We start from the raw sequence: 21232 nt of genomic DNA, 5'->3' as shown, positions 1-21232 counted from the left end.
GGAATATACAAACAGGTCTGAGAAAAGAACCTGGGCATCATCATCATTTAAGAGGTACAGAAAAAGTATCCAGCAGTGAAGACAGAGGAAGATAGTCATAAAGGTAAGATACCAGGAGAAGGTGGTGTTATGGCAGCCCAGGATGGAGTTCCAACAACACAAAATTATATTTAATCCCACTAGAAAGTAAGCTCTATGAAGCCAAGGAACAGGTCTGTTTTGTTCACCAGGGTATTCCCAGTGCCTAGAAGCCTGGCACACAGTAAATGGTCAAAAAGATTTCCTGAATAGGAATAAGAAAACAATCCAACAGGATCAGATACCACACAAAGTTTGGGGAAGACAAAGACTGACAAGTGTCCATTTTATTTAGCAACCTCGGGCGTCACCGATGATCTTGTTCAGAGCAGTCTCAGTGGAATGGTGAGGCCACAGCAAAATGGGAGCGGCTTTAAAGAATAAATGCCAAGAATGTTTTCGTGTATTACTTTCCTACATTTTTTAAACTAAAACGAATTTCTTAAAAGTGATGGGAAGGGAGGACGTTGCAGCCACTGACACAGCCCGTTCTTGGATGAAACTCTGTTCCAAAGGGAAGGAGGAACCTAGAGCTGCAATGACCAGGGAGCACAGGATAAAGGGGAATTTTTCCTCCCGAGGGGAGGAAACCGGCTTCGTTCACTGTCGAATCCCCAGGGCCTCGCACGATGCTGGCCACCCCACGGGCGTTCAGCGAAGCCTCGAGCTGGCCGCCGGCGGGCTCCAGGACGCCGTCGAACACGGGCGGCCGCTGAGCCTCGCCTTTCGCATCAGGCAGGGACAACGCAGGCTCGGCCCGTCCCCGACAGCCAGCACCCTCGCCCTCAGCTCACCCACTCTGGGCCGCGTGGAAAGGAGAGGCCGGAAGGACCGACAGCGCCGCCCCGGGAGACGGGGAGGGGCGGGGAAAGCAGAGCTCCGCCCGCAGGCAGCCTATCATCTCCAGGCCCCCGATTTCCCCAGGCCCCACCCGCCGCGCCTCCGCTCGCCCGCTGGCCCCGGGGGGGGAGCGGAAGTGACGTGCGTGTCGCACGGGATTGGCGGAAGCAGAAATCGCTTTGCGGCCGGCACGGAAACTGCTGTCCTTTTGGCTTCCGCTCCAGGCCCATGTGAGGGACCGGCTGCGGCGATGAGCGCACTCCGGGCTGAGGAGAGGTAAGGGGTCCAGACACGAGGAGAGTGTCCGCGTCTCGTTGGGAGCCGGGCTTCCCGGCTTCTGAGAAGGAGAAGCCGCCTTTATGACAGACGACAGTTGTTCCCCTCCCGCGAGCTCGCCATTCCTTACTATTTCTGCGATCCATCCTTTAGAGCCCTTTTATTTGACTTTAAATGGCTCCCTCGGCTCCCCAGCTCTTTAGCCTCATCCCTGTTGGTCCTGATGCGGCTTCTCCTCTCCAGCTAAGTTAATATGTTGCACTTTCCTCGTCACGTGACTCCTTTTTCTGCCGCTCTCGCGGCGCGTTTCAACCCTCTGCGCAGGCAGTGCCTGCGTTGTAAACTCTCTTTATCTTGGAAACCTTTGCTGATTGGAGTCATCCAGCACGTTTTCTCTCCTCTGATGTTTCCTGTCCCTCCCATAGGGGAACTGAATATAATCCGTTTAGTAATGGTTGCCTTGCAAAGATTGGTATATACTGTTAGGTAATAATAGGCTGTAATTTATTTCTAGGTACCAAGCTCCTTAGTTAAGCACTTACTTTGCCAGGTAAGCTCCAGGTAAAATGGCTTACTCCACTGCTTTCATCCAATTTCCTGTTTCCCCATTTCAGGGAACAAGTGATCAAGATGCCACCTTGGAGTAAGCTGCACCTATAACGGTGTCTTCCATGTGGAGGATGCTTAGAAATATTAATGGTGAAACTAACTTGCCTCAAGGGCCAGCAACAGCTTCTTCTGCCACCTTACCTAGGGTCTGGCATTTTTACAGCCACAAGAGGTGTGGGAAATGCAGTGCCAATCCCTGAAGAGTGTTAGGTCTTTTCCATGCAGTTCTGTGTGGATATCAGCATCCACTGCTCACCTCTTGGAGGTGATGCCTGCCTTCTTCAGTCTAAATTCAATGTCTTGACAAATTTCCAAAGATGCCCACACTGCTCAGTTTTTCCTTCTTCCAGGGTCTAGAGCCATGCTGTGCTAGGAACTGCAGTTATGTTCTAGAGATTGTTTTAAAAGAAGGAAAGTTAGTTCAAGTAATACTATTTCTCTTTTGTCTCCTTTAACAGCCTTTTGGCTTTAAGGCAACAGGAAGAACTAGAGGATTTGCCGAAAGAATACCCCTTGAGCACCAGTGAAGATGAGGTGGGTGACAACTGCTAAACTGCCTTCTCCACTTTCCCTTCTGCCTCAAAATCAGAGTAGACGGCACATTCCTACAAAGGGAAGGGGTAGCAACATTGTTTATATTTGTTCAGGTCTTGCAACTAAATTACAGTTTGGTGTTTCAGATATAAGATACTATATTAAGTGCTATGGGAATTTGAAGACTATAAGATACAGTCACTCTCCTTAAGTTAACTAAATATAATTGATTATATAAGATCAAAACATATGGTCCTCGTTATATGATTTCCCTATTTCCCAGGTTTGGATTTCTGTAGAGAGTTATTTAAGTATCTGACTGAAATACAATTTACATAATTAAGCTGGATCTCCAGCAGATGCTATAGGAATTCCAACTCTTCATTCTCTTGACAAAACTTGAACTGTTTTTTTTTAATGTCAGAGTTTCTGTGTCAGATCACACTATATATTCTACACAGCAACATTATTCTCATAGCAAGAGACTTCCCCAGACAAGCTAAGACAAAGGCATAACATTAGCTCCCAGTTACTAAGGCTCTGTGTTCCTTATAATGAGGGAGTTTGGTTTTGGAAGCAGTTCTTTTAGTTGGAGCCAGAATGCCTGCACACCAGACCTCATCTGGTTCCCCAGTTCTCCACTGACCAAAAGAACGAGAGGTTTTACATGGGCATCAATTTCCACACTGCCTTTTCCCTCCCCTCATCATTCTGCTGGTTTTTCCTTTTCTGTGTCTAGGGAGACAGTGATGGAGAAAGAAAGCATCAGAAGCTTCTGGAAGCAATCAGTTCCCTTGATGGAAAGAATAGGTAACATTCTCATCAGTTTGGACATGTTGTAACTAGCTGATTCCATGAGACTTATCTGCAACTAACGTTTATTGAGTGCCTATGACAACGAAGACACAACTGTCAGCATCGTTATTAAGAGCACATACTTTGGAGACAGACTGTGTAGGCAAATTTTTTTTTATTCTCTCTGCACCTCAGTTTCTTCAACTAGAAAAGAAGATTTATAATAGTACCTACCTTGTAGGGTTGTTGTGACATTTAAATGAGTTAATAAATGTAAAGATCTTAATCCAATGCCTGGCATATAGTAAGCATTATGTAAGTGTTAGCTCTTATTGTGTTAGGGGTTCGTGCATTTGAATTCTGACTTAATCCACACTTAGAGTCTTTGGAAGCATTGAGTAGGCATTACTTATCCCCATTAGAGAAGTTAGTTGACTTGCCCCAAAGTCACTCAGCTCATAAGGGGCAGATCCAGGATTCAAATCCAGGTGTGTTTGAATCCAAGTCTAGTGCCTTTCCCACTATGCCTAACTTGTATTGCCTTGTGGTTTGAGGGACTGAGTCTACATTAAGAGATGGTTAGACTACAAAGTCCGGGTTAGGGACAGATTTCCTGGTTGCTTTGACAACCCTGACCCTAGAAGAGAGATACATGACACCAAAGCCTTGTTTGAAGAGAGAAGTGTTTGTTCCCCAGCAAAATGCATCCATTCCTACTATATTCTGTTTTGCCTAATTTCAGGCGGAAATTGGCTGAGAGATCTGAGGCTAGTCTGAAGGTGTCAGAGTTCAATGTCAGTTCTGAAGGTAAGTTGAACAAAGGAAGCTATCAATGCATGGAGCTTGCGGTGTTCCGAAAGCTTAATGGTCACTTGACCCCGCCAGGAACCGGTTTTGATGGGTAAAGGAATCATACCACAAATCCTTGCCCTGTGAGTGGGTGAAGAAGGGGAGTCAGGCACCGTTGAGTTTCTTCCATTTCTAGAAGAAAGCCTAGGAGGCCATGGTCCAGGGCTCCTCCTGAGCTTGATGAGCTGCTCCTGCAGTAGAGGGACATGAATGAAGATGGCTGCCTCTCACTGAGTCACGTTCCTGATTTCATTTTTATTTCAGTTCTCAGTATTTTGAGTTGAGACGAGCAGCTGATCTCTCCTGCTGGAGCTCAGAGAAGTCAGGTTACTCAAGGACCTTCACCCGGTACAATGCTTCTCAAACTTTTTTTTTATTGCTCCCCTGAGGAGCCTTTTTAGATACTTTTTTCCTCACTGCCTCTCCTGCCCACCCGACTCCCCCGAAATTAAATGCTAAGGAAAGAGATTTTATTGGGTAGGTTTGAGCTTTGGAGGGACAAAAAACTTAAGATCTAAGGTTTTTGTCACCCCCCACCAAGACCCAGCTTTCACCCCCTGTGGGGAGTGCTGTCACCCCTATTGAGAATATGTGATGTAGTCAACAGCAGAGTCAGGATTTTCACCTGCTAGCAAGTCTAGATGCCGAATCTTTTTCACCATATTTACAACTAGGCAGCTTGAATGAGTGAGTCACACTTGCGGTAACCACTGACGTACCAGCCCAGAACAAGGAACAGTGTATTCTTCCAAGCTTAGTCATTCAGCAGAGACCTACTGTGCTTCTACTAAAGTGATAAAGTGGCTGCTTTAGGTTGCTGGTGGTGAAAGGTCTCTGGAGAGGCAAAATTTAAGCTGAGATAGGAATGACGAGAAAAGTCAACTGTCCAGGCAAGGGGGCAGCTAGTGCAAAGGCTCTAAGGAAGAGACACGCTTAGCATGTTCAAAGAATAGGAGGAAGGCCAGTGTGACTGGAGCGTTGTGGAGATAGGGATAACATGAGATTGGAGAGGCAGAGGGGGACCAGATCCCATGGGGCTGTGTCCTTTAGATCAGTATAATCCCAATGGGGAGTCATTGAAAGACTTTAAGCAGGATCCTGACATGCTGTGATTTACATTTTCAAAATATTACTCTGACTGCTGTGTGAAGACTGAATTGCGGTGCAGCAAGAGTGGAAGCAGACCAAGAGAAAAGCAAATGACTTTTTTTTTTTTTTTTAAGATGTGCTTTTTGGTGAGGAAGATTGGTCCTGAGCTAACATCTCTTGCCAATCTTCCTCTTTTTTTTTTCTCCCCAAAGCCCTAGTACCTAGTTGTAAATCATTCTAGTTCCTCTATGTGGGATGCTGCCATAGCATGGCTCGATGAGCAGTGTGCCATGTCCATGCCCGGGATCTGAACCGGCGAACCCCGGGTGGCCGGAGCAGAGCGCACAAACTTAACCACTTAGCCACCAGGCCAGCCCCTGAGTTTTTGAAACAACTAATTTTCTTTTCTCTTCTACCTTCCAACACGTTTGGGAATGTAGGCAAGTGATGGTGTCATTATGGCTAGCGATTGAAGTAAGAATTATTCCTGCTTTGCTGCACATTTGCCTGTCTACCAGCATTTTCTCCTGAGGCCTCTCCCTAGGTGATATGGAGATTTTGCCTCACTTCTCAGTCTGACCAGAAAGTTTGGCCTTTCTACAGGATCAGGAGAAAAGCTAGTCCTTTCCGATCTGCTTGAGCCTGGTAAAACTTCATCCTCGTTGGCCACAGTGAAAAAGCAGCTGAATAGGGTCAAATCAAAGAAGACTGTGGAGTTACCACTTAACAAAGAAGAGGTTGAGCGGGTGAGTTATGGAGAAAGTGGTCCATTAAGGGGAAGAAATGGAACCGACAAGGAAAAATAGGGTAAGCAGAGAAGGGGGGAAAACCTGGAAAATGGGAGGAGGGGAAGTTGTGATCGCCTCACCATGGAAAAGATTAAAACTAATCTCAGGGAAGGTGCAGTCCTGAGAAGTAAGCAAGAGCTAATCTCTAGCATCCTGGTTCTTTCTTGGGCTAAGAAACATTGCCTCCTAATTTCCTGCTAGTCCTTTGAGTTTGAGGCTTAATTTCGTGGCTCTTTCTTTTTGTGTACTTTGCCTGCTTCAGATCCACAGAGAAGTGGCATTCAATAAAACCTCACAAGCCCTCTCCAAATGGGATCCCATTGTCCTGAAGAACCGGCAGGCGGAGCAGCTGGTTTTCCCCCTGAAGAAGGAGCAGTCAGCCTTTGCTCCCATCGAACATGTGCTCAGTGGCTGGAAGGTGAGTGCAGCACAAGGGAACCGCACCTTGGAAGGTGAGATTGCACAGCGTGGAGGTTGCAGAGCCTATGGTCAGTTTGGTTGGACAGGTTAAGCCAGAATCCCAGCTGTGGTCATTTTAGTTTAGCAGTCAAGGCAGGCAGAGAGGGGGGGAGCAAGGTTCATGTCAGTCATGCAATGGTCAGAGTAGCTCTCTAGTCGCCTGTCATCAGTTTGTAGCATACAGTACATGGTTATTTCCATGTTTTTGTGTTAAACATCCAATTGCCAGTAGAGAGGGAACATAATGGATATCTTCTTTTTTACACCCCAGTTTTTAAAAAGCTTTCAAAGCCACATTCTGATCTGGGGAAAATCAGGAACTCGGCAGCATTGCTGGTATAGGAGCAGCAGAACCCCAAGCTTCCTTGTAGGAATACCTCATTCGAATATAACGTATTGCTGAGAATGACTGGAATTTTAGCAAGTAATTCGTTATCTCTCTGAGCTACAGAAAATGAAAAAGATGTTTTAGAGCTGGCTTTCCCAAACACTGAGCCCTGGCAAACCTTTCATCCACCTGAAGCAAAAGGATAATTGTGAGTATGGTGGGTGTAAGGTTGCCAGCCCTTTTGTATTGTGAGGTTATTCTTTCCACTTTAATGGTGCTGAAATAGCTTTTCTTTTGGGAAATGACGGTGGTAATAAATGATGCCGTTGGGGTGGAATGGTAGTTATGCCCTTGGCAAAATTAACAGTTGGTAATCCTTTCTTGGTCCCTAAAGTCTCAGAAACTTTAGTCTGTGAACAGCTGCTTCAGAACAGCTAGCCTTTTCGTTTCCAATACACCCTTGGTCTATAATGGGATGTTCTGTCTTAAGTAGAAAAATAGGCAAAAACAGCAATGCGCAAACCAGGGATAGATGCCCTCTTTCTGCTTTTCCTCTGCCTTCTAAAAATCCAGGAATAATAGTGTCCTATGTTCCGGGAACTTGAGGTAATTCAAGCTAATCAAAGCTAACATGACCCGTCACCGTAGCTAGAAATTGAGCAAGTAGTTGCTTATTGCGGGGATAAGCTCTGTTTCTGATGCTGTTGTTGAAGTCATTGCCATTCTCTTTCTAGGATGCTTCCTTTTCCTCATGAAAAAGAGATCAGGTTTAAAGTGTGGCTGCAGGATGGAAGGGAGACTTTAGGAAAAAAATTTTAAGAGGTAATACACTTTGCAGGATTCACAAATGAAAAGTATAGAAGATACATAGTGGAAAGTCTGACCCCACCCCTGTTCTCCATTTGCTCATTTTTACCCCGGTACTCACCCGAAGTAACTTACCACTTTTATACGTTTTTTGTTGTTGTTAACTTTTGAGTTTTATGAATATATTCATGCTTACCATGTTTTTTAAATCAAAAAAGTAGTAGTGCACTGCTACACACTGTTGTGCACCTTGGCTTTCCCAAATGACAGCGTAAGCTTGGAGATCGCAGGAAAGTGCCAAGTTGGTTATTGAAGATGAGATGATGGAGGAGGAGGTTGCAGTAAGAATGGCACGTCCTCTGCTCTCCAGGAACTCCCTATCCAAGACAAAATGGGGCCCAGACGCTGTACATTGAATCGACTGTACCATTCGTTCTAAGATTCATTTTTGAGAAATTATGCCAGCATGGCACAAAGAAATAAGGAACTGCCTAGGCCAGGGGCTGCTTCCTGGCCAGCAACTCGCAGTTCTCTTCGTACACCTTAGATTGCAAAGTACCGAGGACTAGTAATCTACCAGTATTTCTGATTAAGAATCCAAAAAGTCTGCACTGTAGTTTTGGTCCAGCTTCCCAAAATCCCATTTGACTCTAGCCAAGAAGCCTTAAATGGGATAATGCGTGAGAAAGCGTTTGTAAACTGCAGAGTGCTGGAAAGGATGTAATTTTTCCCACCACCTAGCAGCCTACACTAGCACTTCCCGAAGTGTTCTCCTCAAAAGCGTAGTTTCTCAATATGCCTTCACAAGGCGGGTGGCAGGGTTCCCTTGCTAGAAAATGCTGCATGTCCCTACTGGAGATGGACAATTCACAATGTATGCTAGTCTTTTAAAGGCTATGAAAAGATAGTAAAGAAACCCCTTTGATTTACTCTAACCCAGGGTGATTTTATTAAAGGTGATTTTATTAAAAATCCAATAAATTGAATTTTGAACTTCTAAAAATTGAAGTAAATCTGATTAGCGGATGAGGAACATGCTTTGGAAAGAGCTGGTCTCCACTGTTGTCTCTGTTCTTTTACCTTCCTCCTCTGCTACCCTGCCGAAACTTCTCAAAGGGCATTGGTCAGAGGGCTCGGAATCGCCAGATCCCGAGACCTCTGAGTCTTCAGCCCATGCGACACTACTAACACATGACATTGTGCAAAACTTTTCTCGCTTGGCTTCTGTGTCATACCCCTGGGTTTGTTTTTTCATCTGACTTTTCTTAGTCCTTTTTATTCTTGCTCTGTAAATACGCTATCGGTCACTCTCAACCCCTTCTTCTGAGCTCCAGTCCCATAGTCCGCGTGACTAGCCAGCCTCACCTGGGTCTCCATGAATACCTCAAACTTCACACACTACAAAGTACACCTGGCATTTTCCTGCCCCAGGCTCCCAAACCCTGTACCACTGCCTTCATTCTGTAACTCAGGCAACAGCATAACACCCTATCCCAGTTGCTTAGGTTGGAAGCCTCAGCCGTCTGATTCCTCCTCCTCCCCTTAGCTGCTCCCCTCCCCAGCCCAGACAGTGGGCTCGTCCTGTAAACACTGTCTCGGTAATAGCTCTCAGATCCCTAGTTCCTCTTCTCATTGTCATTTGCACCTTTCATTTGGCGCTTTACAAATAGCCTCTTAAACAATCACTAGGGTTTTCTTTCCAAAACACTGATTGTCACTCTCCTGCTTCACATCCTTCCAAAGGCTCTCCACTTGGAGAATAAGACAGACGCACCTAGCATTTTAGCTACACTGGCCAACACTTCGTTCCTTTACCTACCTCTCCTTTCTGCATATCTGTCTTTTGCTTATATTCATCTCTCTTTGGCTTTTTTCCTCCTCTTTACAGAATTGTACTTAATGCCTCAAAGCCTAATTCAGAAAGTCTCTTCCTTCCCCAAGCCTAACCCACCTCCTAATCAGAATTAACTGGTCCTTCTTTTGTGATGACTCCTATGGACTGACATTTAACCCACTATGTTAGGGGTGCATGTGTCTCTTTCCTCTGAAAGGCTATGAGCTCTAGGAGGACAGGAATGATCTTAATCAATTGTGCATTCCTAGCACCCTGCACAAGTACCTGGAGTGGAGCTGCAATCAATAAATGTTTGTAAATTGAATTGAATTGGAGGGAGATTACAACATTGTAATATAAATAACTTGGTAGCCTGTGATTGACCACTACTGCAAATACTAAAAATGGAAGAACACGCACCTTTACTATTCAGTAGAATAGGCTTATGGTTAAATCAACAGCACCATGTAACGTGTGATGATGTGTGTTTATGCATTTGTCCAGGTATTTGTAAGTTTCATACTGACCATGATCTATATGGCTATTGAAGAAAACCACGTATAACATTGGAAACTGGCTCTGTTGCCTAGGGCTATCTTTGTGCCTTGCCAAAGTGGACCATGGCATGATCGGCCTGCTTATTTCAGCCATCCTCACAATACCAGTCAAGCAGCAAATGGGATCTTTTGTTGACACATGAAGCCACTGGTTCACAGTCCCTTCGTTTCATACGCATAGACGCTACCTAGCATGCCCAGTTAACTGGAAACTGAGGAATTGGAGCCAAAGTTAGAAAATGACTAGAGTTAAATTTGTACTGTCAGGAAGCAGGCCAATTACATGAAGGTCATATTCTGAAAGGCAGCGTCTTTTGTGCTTAAGACCTCACTTCCCCTTTCCTCTAGAAACATTATTAGAAGGAGGCTTATAGGAATCTGAGATTCCTATTTGCACAGTAATAGTTCTGTACTTCAAGTGTACATAACAATACAGGGACCATTTTGTTTTGCAACTATCAAAACTGACAATTTGGTGCTGCTGTCCCTCTGTCCTGCCAGCATCTACCTTAGGGGCATCCTGCTTCGATTCCTAAGAGAATGGTATTCTGTTTTACATATATATTGTTAATCTGAACAGAGTGATCCCCTCAGTAATATTAGAGAGTAGGCTCAGAGTTCCCTTGCTGAAGTTGTCTTAAATGAAAATAAAAGCAGACTATCTACACAGCTGGACAGCAAGACTAGAACGCCTTCTCTTATTGTAACAGCCAATCCTATCCAGTTAGTGATTCCAATTATAGTGTCATAAAGTAGAGGGACATAGGATTGTAAAGAGGGAGACTGTGGGAGCATGGCTTAAGACTTAGAATGTTCTGTTATCTCCTTAAGGCAAGAACTCCCATGGAGCAAGAAATTTTTAACCTCCTCCATAAGAACAAGCAGCCAGTGACAGACCCTTTACTGACTCCCGTGGAAAAGGCCTCTCTCAGAGCCATGAGCCTGGAAGAGGTAAGTGTGATAGGCCCTCTGATACAGCCGGGCATGCTGTTTCTCCCAGCACTTGCCCTCAAGCCCAGGAGTCACTGAATGTCACTCATTGTAGGCTAAGATGCGCCGAGCAGAGCTGCAGAGGGCCCGGGCCCTGCAGTCCTACTATGAGGCCAGGGCTCGAAGAGAGAAGAAAATCAAGAGCAAAAAGTAAGGAGGCCCCTGTGGCCCGGCCTTGGGTTCCATGGAAGAAAGCGATGTGGTTCAGCACAGGTCCTCAGGAAAGAACCTCTGGCGTGGCAGCTGGGGCCGTGTAGAAGAGGTCCCAGATAGGAGTGGCTAGCCTTTTTTCCCCCTCACACCAACCTCACAGAGCTTTGCCCGCTTCAGTAGTGCCCTCTCCTCTAGCTTTGGCTTCCAGTGTTGATTTTGCTAAAAAGAAGACTGTTCAATTCTTTGTCTCCCTCCCAGGGTGTCACAGAATGGTTCTGCAGGATGAGCTGTGAATTCTCCCACTGCTGGGGCCAGTAGGGCTTCCTTGCTGCCTTTTTGCCACTTTGGAACTTGTTCTCCTGTTCCCTTGAGCTATAGATGCAGAGGGCACTCTGCTCTGCAGAGGTCTGCCCTGGGGGCTGCAGGGACTGAGTCCTGCCAGTCCTCTCAGGTCCCACACTGGCTCCCTGCAGTCAGCTAGCTCTGTGATGTCCATTCCAGCCCCTGCATAGGGAAGCCCCTTGGGGAGCGGGGGCACGTTTATGTTTGCATCAGTGTTCCAGCTCACTCTCTTCGCTTATACCCCTCTCACCCTTTAGGTATCACAAGGTTCTGAAGAAAGGAAAGGCCAAGAAAGCCCTAAAAGAGTTTGAGAAGCTGCAGAAGGTCAGTCCTTCTGCAGCATTGGAAGAGCTGGAAAAAATTGAAAAGGCCAGAATGATGGTGAGGCTGCCTCTTTCCCCTACCCCTTGAACCAACCTTCCCCGGAAAGCGAGAAGGATCTCACTCTGCCCTTTCTTTCCAGGAGCGAATGAGCCTTAAGCACCAAAACAGTGGGAAATGGGCAAAATCAAAGGCAATTATGGCCAAATATGACCTGGAGGTAAGAGATCGTCAGGGTGAGAGAAGAGATGGAATTGGAGGAAAGAAAGGAAAAGCAGTCCATAAGGATGCTAGCAGAAGCAGAGTTGGGGAAGAGCCATGAGGATGAATGGAAAACCAGGAATCTAAAAAGGCATCAGAAAATCTCTAAGGCAGAGAGGAAAATGACCAGGAACAAAGTGGAAAAGGAGAGATGAAAGGGAAACAGCATTGAAGGCAAGTCCAGTTAAAGGGGAGAGGAGCTACTTTTTAGCTTGTGACCCTTGTTGATTCCTTGAGGACAAAGAATTTGTCTCCCGTTTTACTTCATAGCTCTTAACACAGTGGTATATGTGCAGTTTAAATGGTAGGCACCAGTAAGAAATACTTAAGTCAAATTGAGAGGAGGCAGAAATGGACCAGGAAAGGTGTTATTGCGGTCACTAATGACAAGGCGCTCCTGCTGTGACTCCTCCAGGCTCGCCAGGCTCTGCAGGAACAATTGGCCAGGAACAAAGAACTGACGCAGAAACTCCAGGCGGCCTCCAAGAGTGAGGAAGAGGAGGAAGGCGCAGAGGAAGAGGATGAACTGCTTGTCCCTGATGCGGTGAATGAGGTGCGGATGAATGCAGACGGACCGAACCCCTGGATGCTCAGGAACGGCCCCAGTGAAGCGGAAGAGGTCGACATCCAGAAGGACCCTGAACAACCTCCAGAGCCTGTGGCCCACGAGGCTTCTGAAAGTGAGGGAGAAGAAAATCCAGTGGCAGAGGAAGAAATGTTGTTGAAAGAATTGGAGGAAAGGCGATCACTTAGAAAAAAGCCTGGGCTCAACCAGGATGCCAAGCCGGTGGGCAGACGAGAAACAAAAGGTGAGTTGCGGTGGCCGGAAGGCAGAACTGCCTGGGGCTAGTGTTACAGACGCCTGTGAGAGGAAGACTGTCCACCCACACACGCCGCAGAGTGATTAGGCTCTGGGGACTTTCACAAGAGGCCCCTGGGGCCCTGGAGAGAAAATAAATTCATAATAACCATTTTTCTTCAAAGGCATTTCATAAGCGGTCGTCTGCATGGCTGTACAATGTATGTTCCAATGTGTTTTCTGCTCTTGAGGGCTTCCAGTCTTCAGAAAGACAGAACTACACGATCCTGGAAGTGAGGGCAGGAGTTAACATTGCTGGTCCCCACAAAGCAGAGAGAAGGGCACGAGGTGGGACAGCAAATCTGAAAATCGTTCACACCACAGGCCCAGGTGGATTTTGAGGCATTATGAAACATCTTCAACTTGCTGCTGCAGTTTCTGTTTCTAAAGTAGGAGTGGCATTTTTAGCACCTCGTAATGCTGGTTGATACGTGTCAATACGGGGTGAGACTTTCTTGACAGGAATGAATGACTCCACAAGGCACATGGGAAATTAGAATTGTTACCTCGTGCTCAGACTCGATTTGAGTGTTATATTGTCTACTTGTTATCTTGATGACATTTTATATTAACGTTTAGTGCCCTTGAGAGTGGTCAGAGAACTCCCGATCTGGGGACAACGCAGGGCATTAGACAGCCTGCTCAGGAAACTGTCTACATTCACAAGTCACCTGGCCGGCTGGGTACATTCTCAGGTCTGATTTTATTTCCTGTAGGAATAATGCATGTAGATGACAGCAAGAATCTGTTTTTCCATGGCAAAAAAAAATTACAAGAGCTGTCATTTAGAATGTGTTGTAGGACCCTGACTTCGGGCTTTCAGCTGGAGCGTTCTGGGATTGATAGTTACAGGCAGTCACTTCCGGGAGGAGTTTGGAAAGTGGCACTGCAGGCCGAGATTGTGGGGTCGTCTCTGTACGACCACGGGGCACCAGCTGTGTCCTCCTGAGTCCCCTCAAAAGCTGGGCACCTCGCTAACCATGCAGAGCAGTTGGTTGTGGGATGAAAGGTGAATTTGGATTTCCTTGGATAATAAATAGAATGTTCTCAAATCTTTAGGGAAATAGTGTCCTGAAATAGTGGGAAGTCATGGACCCCAAACAAAATGAACAAGGAAACTTGCCCTTGAGTAATAAACACACGTATCCAAAAGCCAGATCTAAGCAGCTTCTTCCAGTGGCTCCAAGCCAAAGCTAGAGAGCAGGATGAACTGGGGAATGGAGGCAACTAGAGGTGACGCAAAGGACAGTCTAGAAGTGTGTTACTGCCTGGTTTCCCTCGGGGCTCTCAGAGACTAGTGGTAGTTGCTCAGGTGCTGCTGGTGACTGGAACAGGCGAGCTACTTGAGCCCCAGCAGGTTAGGAAATGCTGCTTTAAGATTAAACAATACTGGCTAAGGTTTTTACAAATAGTAAATCACAATTTTTAGAAATTACAAATAATAAATGACAATTAAGTTGCATTCAGAGGCCACCTGTTAAAACAGCTTTTTAAAAACTTGGAACTTGGGGCCATCTCCCCAAGCAGGGTATACTGTATGGGGAACTCAAGCCACAGTTCTGGTTTTACAGTGAGTCATTGGAAAAGCTGGGAATAGGACCCAGGACATCTGCTTCCCAACATGCTGCTTTTAACTACTAAACTCCATTGCCTGCTACTTGACAGGTAATGATTAGTGAACTCTCCAGGAGACCCAGCGAATGGAATCTTCTTTTACCCACTTGTCCTCGTTGGAATGTCTTTCATGGTGCTTAGCACCCAGTGGGTGCTCCAAAAATGCTTTCTGGTTGTTGAGAGTGCTCCATAAATGTTTGTTGACAGGGCAACTTCCAACCTCCTTTTTTTAAAAATATTTTTTATTCTCTAGGGTTCTGTCTTGAACCAGCATTACTTTATTTTATTTTCTGCTGAGGAAGATTTACCCTGAGGTAACATCTGTGCTAATCTTCCTTTTTGTATGTGGGTCATTGCCACAGCATGGCTGCTGATGAGTGGTGTGGGTCCGTGCCTGGGAACCGAACCCAGGCCACTGAAGTAGAATGTGCCGAACTTAACCTCTAGGCCACAGAGCCAGCCCGCCAACCTCCTTTTCTGACAGCTGTCATTTCTTCCCCCAGATTCTAGCAGCCAGGAGGTGCTGTCCGAATTGAGGGCACTTTCCCAGAAACTCAACAAGGAAAACCATCGGTCCACGAAGCAAAAAATGAGTTCAGCGAGAACAGTTCTGCCAGTCCAGAGAGAGGAAGCTGCTGACGAAGAAGAGGAGCCCATGCTGCTGCAGAGGCCAGAGAGAGCACGGACTCTGGACGAGCTAGAGGAGCTGGGCAGAGAAGGATGCTTTCAAGATAAGGAGCATCCCAGACCTGCAGTAAATGGGCAGTGGTTGGAGAGGAAGCCAAACAATCAGCCTAGTGCCCCCAAGGAGAAGCCCAAAAAGGAGCAAATGATTGATCTACAGAACCTCCTAAGCACAAAATCGCCTTCTGTGAAGTCTTTGGCCGTTCCCACGACAGTAGAGGAATGGGTGAGCAGAGCCAGGGTCGTGGGCCATTGTGGGGGATCAGAGCTGGGGCAGAAAGTGTCCTTCTTGCACAAGGAGTAGAATCAGGGACGTCGTGCTGTGCGGGGGGCATATTTCGGTAGTCGTGAGGTCCGGAATAGTATGGGGCCAGGCCGGTCCCGGTGACAGTTTACTAGATGCAAATATGTGAGTGCCACTGAGACTCCCACATCCTAAACCTTGAGCCGCCAAACCTTCCCTGGGGTGACTCTAAAACTGCCCTCAGGAAAGACGAGTCATCCCAAGCTCTGACCAGATCCCAGGCAGGACAACTCGAAGGGGAATCATTGAACTGTTGCCAGGGTTTTTCTCTACCCAGTGGGATCCCAAATGGTCCGGGACCCCCCAATTAAGTAACTGAAACTACTCAAGCAAGGAGCCCTGGTGCCTGTCTTTCCAGGGGTGTAAGCTGGGGGATGCCCACATTCTGGCCAGACTGCTTGGAGCACCTCCTCCTAACAGAGGCCATTCCTTCCTCCACCCTGCAGCTTCCTTACTGAAAGTTTAAAATTGTGTCCTATGATAATGAGCTAGGGATAGTTACCCTAGAGAACAGCAAATTGGAGCATGATTGGCCGCCAATCGGTTGGTATTGCAAGACCATCATTGTTCAGTGCTTGCCCCTAGGGGGCGCTAAAATGCCACAACCCAAAATTCAAGCGGACCTGCCTGGAACCACAGCTCACAAGGGAGGCTGTAGCTCTGCTCTTGTTTCTTCCCAGGAAGATGAAGAGGAGAAAGATCAAAGGCAAATGATAAAGGAAGCTTTTGCCGGGGATGATGTCATCAGAGACTTCTTGAAAGAGAAGAGAGAGGCTGTGGAGGCGAGTAAGCCAAAGGACGTGGACCTGACTCTGCCTGGCTGGGGCGAGTGGGGCGGTGTGGGCCTCATGCCCAGTGCCAAGAAGAGACGCCGGTAAGAACGGGAGAAGGCCTGTCAGAAGGGCACCAGGTTCTCCACCTCGCTCTCAGGCGTCCTCCCTGCCCTTTTCACTAAGTCCTTAATGCTCTTAGTCAGACCTCCTGCTGTTCTGCTTTCCAGGTTTCTTATTAAAATCCCTGAGGGTCCTCCAAGAAAAGACAAGAATTTGCCAAATGTGATTATCAATGAGAAGCGAAACATCCATGCAGCAGCTCATCAGGTGAGGGAGAGAGCGCCCTCTGGCTGCCTCTCTTTGCTGCCTGGCTCTCTTGCTTGGGAGGAGGGTTCGAGTGCTCTGGGGTCAAGAAGGATGCGTGATCTTGATCACAGAATCAAATCTGTTCTTGTTTCACTGACCGGCTCTGAGATGAATAATTCCGAATCGACTCTGCTGTTTTAATTACTGACCAGGAGGAATGCTGAGGCTCACAGGACAATCTGTGCAGCCGTGGTGAGGCCCCCAAATCTGCATTTTCAACTAGTACCCCAGATAACTTGGATGCAAATGGCTGTTGCTAAACTAAGAATTACTATTCTCCAGGCCTGTATTTATAGTCAAGGTAATGTTCAGAGGCTATAAGCTTTGAGCTGCATCTTAAGAAAAATGGACAAATGGATACTTGTTCAGGGCAGTGAAAGGATTTTAAATTGTGTCATCTGATAATGAGCTAGGGACATTTACCCAAGAGAGATGCAAATTTGAGCATGATCACAGTCTTCGAATATACTGAAGGCTGTCATACGGAGCAGAGTCACATAAAGTAGAAAATGGAGGAAAAACAGCTCAATTTAAGGAGAAACTTTCTGCCGGTCCAGGGAGAGAATGGGTTGCACTGGGGGTATGAGCATGCGAAGAGGGGACTCAGGAATGAGACGACTCAGTGACCTTTATGTTCCCTTCAATTCTGAAAGTCTGTGACCCTGAGCTCTGTCCCCAGCCAGGAGAACATTGAAATGAATTATTTTTCCCTCTGAACAAAAAGGGGAGAATATTTTAACAGGTACGAAAGAGAGGTGAGGAAATCACATTTCAGTAATACTCTGTTGATCTTATTTTGTGAACCAATTGCTGCAGAAATGGAATTGCAACCCCTGTCACCCCAGTTGAGGTCGTGAAGCAGCAAACAGGCAATGAGCAGGCAGGCGGGGGTTAAGGGAGAGGACAGAGGGGCGCTTCACCAGGCCAGGGTTCTAGGTGAGGGGCGGAGTGCGGGCCTCAGTGAAGGCCACCCTCCCTTCCAGGACTCTTATCTGTTTGTTTTTAATACAGTCACTGCAAACCCACAACTAGTTTTCCAAGGGTCTCCCTTGATTTTCCTCATCTTTTTAATAAGCCATGGACTGCAGGTCTCAGCACGCAATAGCTGAAGGCAAAAGAAAAAAAAATGCAAGCCTCCCGAGACAGAATTCTTAGTCCAGGAGTTTCTCTTTTTCTCTTTCCTGGGGTGACAAGCACAGATCTAGCTATCAGCCCCAGTAAGACATTCCCTTCACCCAAAGAGAATCTGTGTCCTTCACCACCACCGGGACCACCCGGCAGGGCGCAGCTTCTCGAGTGTTCCATTGAATATCTCCAAAGACTGCTGAGCGGAACTTCCCCCTCGTCTGCTTACATTTTTCCCTCTTTGGCCTTTGGGGAAGTGTTTAGGATTATTTCAATGTCGGAAGGCAGCGCTGTGGTAGAGTGGAGAAGAGTACTAGGTCGGGAAAGGCGACCTGGGTCCTGTTCTCCCTCACTGCCCATAATTCACCTGGGTAAATCGCTTCCCCTGTCTAAGCCAAATTTGGGGCCAAGGGAGATGACCTTTGCCATTATCTAGGACCTTCCAGCTCTGACATTCTGTGATACCGAAAGAAGATGAAGCTAACTGAGCGGTAACAGCCTGGTTGAGTTCGGGATTCAGGAGTAAACCTTCGGGTTCCTGAAAATATTAATCGCATGTATCAAGGAGAGGAAAGGAAGGGGTTGGGAGCCTGAAGAGGGTAGGAGGGCCATAAGATCCACAGGGATACACAAATGCCCAGATGCTTTGCAGTCACCGTGTTGGATGTGAAGACCCAGGTGGGGACAGCAGCCCGGTAGTATTCCTACAGCTCCAGGGGCAGTCTTGGGGTGGTTTTTCAATCCCTAGATTGTTGGGTAAGCCTGGGGGAAGGGAGGGTCCTAATACAAATTAGGACCAAATGACCTCAAGCAGATTGGGACTCCGGAGGTTAGCTGGGGGCATTGGGATGCCTTGACCGCCTGGCAGCTTCACTCACGGCAGCCATCGTGTAGAACTGTGGCCTGTGTACTCACACTGCCTGACAGTTACCATTTCTACCTTCCCTTCCAGGTCCGAGTGCTTCCGTATCCATTCACCCACCATCAGCAGTTTGAAAGGACCATCCAGACCCCTATAGGATCCACATGGAACACCCAGAGGGCCTTCCAAAAGCTGACTACACCCAAGGTCGTCACCAAGCCAGGCCATATCATTAAGCCTATAAAAGCAGAGGATGTGGGCTACCGCTCTTCCTCAAGGTCAGATCTCTCTGTAGTACAGAGGAATCCAAAACGGCTCTCCATCCGTCACAAAAAACAGCTGAAGAAAAACTCTGTAGATTGAGTTGCTGGAGAGTGACATCTTACTGCCCAGAACTAGGAACCGACTTCTCGATTTGCCCGGTTTTACTCCGAGCTACAAGATCAACTCCAAAACGGGCTTAGCACACTGTGAGTGTAGTTAAGCCACATTTTAAAAATAAAGGCATTTTTATCTATTTAACTGGAGTGTATTCTGTGTTGTCTCCCAGTTGAATCATTTTCTTCAAGTCAGACAAGACACCTTTGGACGCTCCCCATTGCATTTCTCCAGCCACACTTGTCAGGGGAACCTCGTGTTCTTACCAAGGATTATGTAGTTAGTCCGAAAGTGAAGTAAAGAGAAGTTACCCTAGCCTGTGATCATAAATACATCACATCAAACATGATCCACCATAAACCAATTTGAAGTGTCAGGGATAGTGACTAAATAGTGTATATTCTTAAGCTAGAAATAGCATGCACAAACTATGCAATGGGATTGAGTCCTGGGCTCGTCCTAGGATGGTGCAGAAGCTGGGTTCAGCTGTAAGTCTAGCCACTATCATTCTCTTCGTGTGTGACAGCCTCCTGGCTTGCACAGGTTGCTGTCGAGAGTAGCTAGCACTTATTTTCTCATTTGTAAGACAGGTTTTACAGATGAGGTAGGTGAGCTTTCAGAAGTAAAGCTCTATTCCCTTTCCTACCTAACTTAGGGCCAACTGCTCACCATCGATTCAAAGTATGGTTTATTCGAGCATTACTCTGCTATGAGGCAGTTCACACGGGTGGAACCTGTGAGGAACCTGCCATTCTTTGGATGACAAGAAATATAGGTACGTGGGAAGAGCCCCTGCAGCAGAGATTTCTAACAAGGAATTGGAGAACCCCCCGCCCCCTGTTCCCAAAGGACATACCACTACTGTGCCTCACCTGCCTGGAAGGTTGGTCCCCTCCAGCCTTTTAGACCAAGATGAGGGTTAATTTTTGTGTGTCACAGACCCGTCTATGAATTTGACGAAGTTCTGACCCCTCTCCAGAAAAACGCACAAACATGTACACCATTTTACAGTCTGAGTTGCTTTACAGACGTTTGGAATCCCGAGGCCAAAAGCTCTCTGTCACTCCACAGGTTTTCTTTCGCCATAACCCCCACCGATACAGCCCTCTTTTCCAAGCACACCACTCTCCACAGCAGTTCCACAACGTTTAGACATCAAAGGTAACTAGTCCCGATACCTTTATTTGATAGGTGGAAGATTTTAGAGTACAGGGATGTATCCAGCGTGACACATTAAATTAGTGACTGAGTGGGCACTAGGACCCTAGGCTCACTCCGAAGCCAAAAGCCACGCCATAAATTTCTGTGAAATTCGCAGGGGTAGCTGTGGGCCCCTAGTGCCATTTGCTCATCCTCTCAAGAACCAGCCAGGAGCTGGGAAGGGAAATGACTATGTTGATCATGCTCAGAGCCCAAGGGGCATTTTTAAGTTATCCACTGGCTCGAGATTATCCGTGATCCACTTGCTGGTTGACACTTAAGTCAGTAGCCAATGGGAGGGAACGGAGGACCCCTACCCACTCCTGCCTCCGTTTAAGAGACCATAACCTTTTGAGCACAAAGCTGCCACCTCCGTCCCACCCACCCCCCAAACTAAAGCACCCAATCAAGAGTCCCCAGTAAACGGCCAATTCCCGGCTACTTTCCCGGGACCCTCTTCAGCTCCGTGTTCCCCGCAGCCGAGGAGTGATGTAAGCGACCCCATCCTTCAAAGGGGAGGACAGGCTCAGGAACGTGCTATAAACGACGCCCGCTCCCAGCCTTCCAAGCCCCCAAACGGATTCGATTGTTGTTTCGTGGGGCTTTTTTTTTCTTTTCTTCCTCCGAACCTCCGAAGTGTTCTCCCTTCCCATTGGCCAAAGCTGCCCCTTGACGCCACCCTGGCCTTGCTCGCTGATTGGTCCATTCTGGATGTGCCCAAGCCTTTTTCCCAGGGTGTGGCCCCCCCGCCCCCAACAGGGTTCTGACCCCTGGCTCCTCCCTTCCCCCCAAGCCCCCCTCTCAGTTCCGAATGGTACCGCCCTGGCTTGGCTCCCCCAAGGCCCAGGCCGCCCTTAGGGCCCCCGGACGGGGCGGGGCACGCTGGGGACGGGCAGAGGGCGGTGGTGGCGCCTTCCTGCCGAGCCCGAGGCCGCCCCCGCCACCTTTCTGCAGCCCTTGTACATCCCACTTTCCCCTGGGCAGTCTTCGTCCTGCCTTGGCAGCCCCGTCCCGTCTGTGCAGCCCCCACCGTGGTCTTTTGGTCATCCCCATCCCCAGCGTTAAATCCCTGCCTTCAGCGCTCCACACACGCCCAGCCCAGCCGCCTCCACCCTCGGGTTCTCGCAGCACTCCCTTTCCCCGTGTCTGCTCACCCT

General features: G+C 47.5%; 1 protein-coding gene across 1 annotated transcript; it reads left to right on the top strand.

Annotated features, from left to right (window-relative positions):
* The first annotated feature begins 1092 nt into the window (after positions 1–1092).
* UTP14A (UTP14A small subunit processome component) lies at positions 1093–19019 on the top strand. The gene is made up of 15 exons (XM_046673804.1): positions 1093–1194; positions 2262–2337; positions 3077–3147; positions 3875–3939; positions 5674–5816; positions 6121–6276; positions 10675–10794; positions 10889–10983; positions 11586–11709; positions 11792–11869; positions 12326–12719; positions 14887–15293; positions 16052–16245; positions 16372–16471; positions 18588–19019. Exons 1-15 carry the CDS (start codon positions 1169–1171, stop codon positions 18858–18860), a joined length of 2322 nt encoding a protein of 773 aa, XP_046529760.1. The 5' UTR covers positions 1093–1168; the 3' UTR covers positions 18861–19019.
* Positions 19020–21232: the final 2213 nt, after the last annotated feature.

The sequence above is a fragment of the Equus quagga genome, chromosome 10 (assembly GCF_021613505.1).
Source record: "Equus quagga isolate Etosha38 chromosome 10, UCLA_HA_Equagga_1.0, whole genome shotgun sequence".
Taxonomy (NCBI): Eukaryota; Metazoa; Chordata; class Mammalia; order Perissodactyla; family Equidae; genus Equus; species Equus quagga.
This window is presented reverse-complemented; position numbering and strand designations above follow the sequence as displayed.

Excerpts from the sequence above, each read along its gene's own strand:
- UTP14A (XM_046673804.1), top strand. The coding sequence starts at position 1,169 with ATGAGCGCACTCCGGGCTGAGGAGAG. Across the intron at positions 12,720-14,886 it reads GGGCAGACGAGAAACAAAAG|ATTCTAGCAGCCAGGAGGTG; the intron begins GTGAGTTGCGGT and ends TTCTTCCCCCAG. Across the intron at positions 16,246-16,371 it reads AGTGCCAAGAAGAGACGCCG|GTTTCTTATTAAAATCCCTG; the intron begins GTAAGAACGGGA and ends TCTGCTTTCCAG.